At 61.9% G+C, this 4,362-nt stretch overlaps 1 protein-coding gene across 1 annotated transcript in view; it reads right to left on the bottom strand.

Annotated features, from left to right (window-relative positions):
* The window catches only part of MUC5B (mucin 5B, oligomeric mucus/gel-forming), a 100,063-nt gene that overhangs the window by 87,574 nt on the left and 8,127 nt on the right, over positions 1–4,362 (bottom strand). Inside the window, exon 2 of the mRNA XM_015588663.1 lies at positions 2,516–2,737. Within this exon, the coding sequence (XP_015444149.1) occupies positions 2,516–2,737 (222 nt within the window). The remainder of the gene's footprint in view (positions 1–2,515; positions 2,738–4,362) is intronic.

Raw genomic sequence — 4,362 nt, 5'->3', positions numbered from 1 at the left:
GTGTTCTTTCTACCCTGTGCCCTCGGTCCCGTTACGCAGTCGGGGTGCTCGGGGTCACGTCTACCCTGTGCCTTCGGTCCCGTTACGCAGTCGGGGTGCTCGGGGTCACGTCTACCCTGTGCCTTCGGTCCCGTTACGCAGTCGGGGTGCTCGGGGTCACCTCTACCCTGTGCCTTCGGTCCCGTTACGCAGTCGGGGTGCTCGGGGTCACGTCTACCATCTTGCAATACGTTTTATGTTTCGCCCGTCTGTTCTCTGCTCATCTTTCCAGATTTCTTTTCAGTTAACTTTTTTTTCATTATCTTTTAAAATAAACTTTATCGACATATGATTTACATACAATAAAATTAATTCAAGTTAATAGTCAGTGAGTTTTGGCACCTGCGTGCACCCACAGACCGGCCACCACAGTCTCCATCACCCCAAAACCCCCGCACGTCGGACCCCAGTCAGCGCCACGCTCGTTCCCATTCTCGGCCCTGTCGCCCAGCTTCATTCCTGTCCGTTCCGGGACTCTGCACGGATGGCCCGGTGGGTGACGTGGGCGCCTGCGCGTCGGGCCCTTCTCGCTCGACGCGTTTTGGGGATTCGTGGCGAGTGTCCACCTCTCTCTTCTCTTTATTCCTGGGTGGTTTTCCGTGATTTATTTCCCCTGCCTCTCGAGTCATGTCCAGTCGTTTATGATTATCGGTCAAAGCCACCGTTTTGGTACAGGTCTCTTTGTAGACACACTTTTAAATTCCTTTTGAGTAGATGTCCAGGAGTTGAATTCGTACGCTGGATTCATCCGGAACACGTCGGGTGTCCCCTGAGCTAAGGCCGGGCCAGGTGACGTGGAGTCAGAACGACCTGTCTCACTTATCCGCGGCCGTGACTGCCGCCTCGCTGGGCACGCAATGACCGTGTGTGTCATAAACCCCCGCGATGAGTTGTTTTCGGCTCGTAACGGTCCACACTCCTTTAAAGAAGGTGAAAAAGCTCAAAGTTTTTAAATTCCTCTTCGCCCTCACACTTGCCACGTCTAATACTCTTTATTCTTCCCTGTAGACCTGCGCGTCGACGCTGGTTGCCAGCTTTCCTCCTTTGGCACTGCAGACAGGCCGCTTTCGGTCATCCCGGGCCGCCACTGCTTCTGAGAAGTCAGCTGCCCTCCTCAGCGCGACCTCTTTGAATGCGGGTCACAGAGAGCTCACTACGCTGCTGGACTTTCAAGCGCGTGAGGGTGTGCTCGCTATCTTGTGGGTGGTGGTTTTGGTCCGTTTCTGCCTTAGCGAGAGAACTCACGTCGATGATTCCAAAGGCGGGGAGGCGCCTCGGACGTGCCTGGCAGCGACGCGGGCGACCGGTGTGTGCTGTCGGTCATGGGCCACGTCACCACATCGACGGGTTTTACCGCACGCCGGACCTTGTGCGTGAGACGGCGGACACTCCCGATTCTGCGTCTCCCTCGGGGCAGCGCCCCGTTCTGTGCTAGTGGCTAAAGTTACGGGCGGGGCGTCCACCTGGTCCCCAGGGCGTTGTTTTCAGGCTCTGTTATCTGGTCTCTCAGTTTGACCTCTGGCTTCAGTCATTCCGGGGCATCGTACGCATCCTGGGACCTGGCACCCAGCCCCCAAAGCTCGGTTCTTGGGGGGCTTTCACGGAAAGCCCAGGGGGTGTCAGGCAGCTCTAACGTGGTCAGCCGACCTCCGGACTCTGCCCCGCTCTCGTCCTTCAGCCCCCCTGAGCCCAGCGAGGGTCCTGCACCCCACCAGCCTGCAAACTGGGAGGCTCTCGGGGGCAGCCAGCTGGACGGGGCCCACCCCGCCTGCTTCGCTTCCTCGCGGCTGCACCCACGGGGCTGCTCTCCAGTCTTTCATCCCGAGTTTGTCGACTCCGCTGGCAGACATGTCGGTCTGACAGGAGCCACCCTGCCAAACCCACAGGAGCCTCTCACCAGCGTGACCTCTGCCCTTTGCCTCCTTGCTCTCAAGAACGTCCTGTGTCTTCCACGCGAGCTCTTCGGTGTCATGCTGGTCGTCCTGCCCGTGTGCCTTTCCCACGGCTGTCACCTGGCCCCGTGTCCCCTCCCCGCGTCACCCGGCGTGGACCCACGCCTCTGTCGCCCCAGCCCGATGCCTCTCCATGCGTCTCTGCTCCGCGTTTCCCTGAGTCAGCGTTTTCTTGAATTAACAGACGCTTTCTAAAACAGGTTTCCTTTCCCCGTAATAACTCTTCTTACAAAATCACGTTCCCTCTGCTCCTCAGAGGAAGCGCTTCTTTTCCAGTAGCTAATGAATCTTTGCACGGGCCGCACCCCGTTAGTTTCCTTGGCCTGTCATTTGCTGGCTTTGCCGTGGCTCCCCCAGGCTTCCCCGCTGAGGGGGGCCATGGGTTCTGCAGGCCCCGGGCTCGCTGGTCGCTTAGTGTGTCGGTCAGTTACTTAAAAGTCTGAGGCTTACTTAAAAATAACTGGCACAGGCTTACTCGGGGCTGACGCAGCATGTCTGTCGCGGGCCGGCCATGTTGTCCTCACTCCGGGATCCAGGCCGATGGAGCGTTCCCGCAGCCGAGGCAGAGGGCAGGTGTGGAAGGCATTCTGGGGTCGGTCCAGGAGCATCATTACAGATGCTTGTTTCTTCACATCGTTATTCCCCAGAGAGGTGAAGGGCTCCTGAGACAGCTCGGAGCTGGGGACAGCAGTGAGAAAGCAATGCCCGGGGAATGGCCTTCGAAGGGTTAAATCCGGAGGGGGAGGCTGGGGGGGGAGGAGGGAGTAAGAGTGGGGTGCCAGTGACGGGGGCAGAATGTCTGCAGATGCCGCACAGAGGGGGCCTGGTGAGGAGGGCCACTGAGAATTTCTGCCAGGCGTGTGCTCGCCTGGACAAGGACAGCGTGAGGGGCGTGGAGGGTGTGCTGAGGACAGGAAGCTGGTGCCCGGCTGCCAGCGGGCTGGGGTGCAGAGAGGAAATGAGTGACAGGTGGGGAGGGGAGGCTCAGCCACTGGCGAGATGCACGCTGGGGTTTCTGGGGGCCAGGGGAGTCTGGGCAACGCTGGACCACACAGAGGGCTGGCGACAATGGGGGCACAGGCCACACAGGGCTGCAGCTCAAGGTGAGCGTGACAAGGGTGGATCCCACAGGACCTCAGGGGGCCATGTCCAGCTGGCTTCCTGGAGGAGGTGGCGGCGCAGGAAGGAAGGGCCGAGGAGGTCCCTGATGTGGCTCGTCCCCACCGAGCAGGGGTTCTGGAGCCCCGCTGGGGGAGGAGGGGCAGCAGGCTGGAGCCCAGTCTCAGCCCAGGACAATGGCCTCGGCTGTCCCTCCTCTGGCCCCTCAGCAAGTGCCCAGCCCGCTGCCCGCAGTGGGGGCTGTCTAGACTACAGGCTCCTCAGCCTGCTGGCTTTTGTCCCCTGTGCCCCTCAAGCAGGAGCCAAAGCTTCAGACAAAGAAGTGTTTGCTTTCTTCCCTGGGGACTCCACCCTGGCTCTGCGCCAGCCTCGGCCCGGGCCCCCCGCCCAGAGGGGCAGCCGCCCAACCAAGGTCCCAGGATGTATGGGCTGTGCCGGCCTGGCCAGGGGCCTGACCGGGAGCCTAGCCTCTGGAGCCCACTGCCCCGTCTGTGGCCGTGGCATCAAGGGGCAGGGGACATGGAGGGCTTCACAGAGGGCTGAATGGGGGGGCGCTTCAGCTGAGGCTTGAGGCAGGGCGGGTGTGGGGCCAGGGTGGGCAGGGCGTCCTGGACAAAGGGTCAGAGCAGGGGGGCCAAGGGCCTGGAGCACTGTGGGGGTCTTGGGGGCCTGGCCGAGTGCAGGCGGGCCCTCGGGGTGGGCAGGCAGGGAGAGGCCTGCTTGACCCCTGGTCCTGGGCTCCGACTTCTCCAGCTTCGTGGCACTCAACCCCTCCCCCAGCCTGGCCAGCCCCCCAGGCCCTCCGAGCCCTGACCCCTCCTCCCTCGCCACGGTCCCGTTTCTCCGGAATAGAGAGAAACACCAGGTCTCATCCGCCTGCCCACGACCAGGGGGCCAGGAGAGCAAACCCTGGCCCAGCCTCCCCGCGCCCGCCCTGGCCATGGGTGGGAGCTGGGCCGTGCTGCCCGTTTGCGGCCTGGGAACGCCCGCCTCACCTAGGCCTGTCCAGCTCCACCTGAGACAACATCCTGGCCTCGATAACGCTGACGTCACGGCTGAGGGCACACTGGGCTAATCTGCTTATTCACTATTGACTAGACCACGCCCAAGAGAAGCCCACCGCCCAATAAGGGGGGAGAGAGGCTCGCTGTGCTGCCCACCTGACCGGGAGCCAGGGCTCAGGGTCCAGCGGGCTGCCCACCCCCCTCCCCTGCTCCCCACGCCTGCAGGGTCCCCTTGCAGCCATGGCCAC

Source organism: Pteropus alecto, unplaced genomic scaffold, assembly GCF_000325575.1.
Source record: "Pteropus alecto unplaced genomic scaffold, ASM32557v1 scaffold43, whole genome shotgun sequence".
In the NCBI taxonomy this organism is placed as follows: Eukaryota; Metazoa; Chordata; class Mammalia; order Chiroptera; family Pteropodidae; genus Pteropus; species Pteropus alecto.
This window is presented reverse-complemented; position numbering and strand designations above follow the sequence as displayed.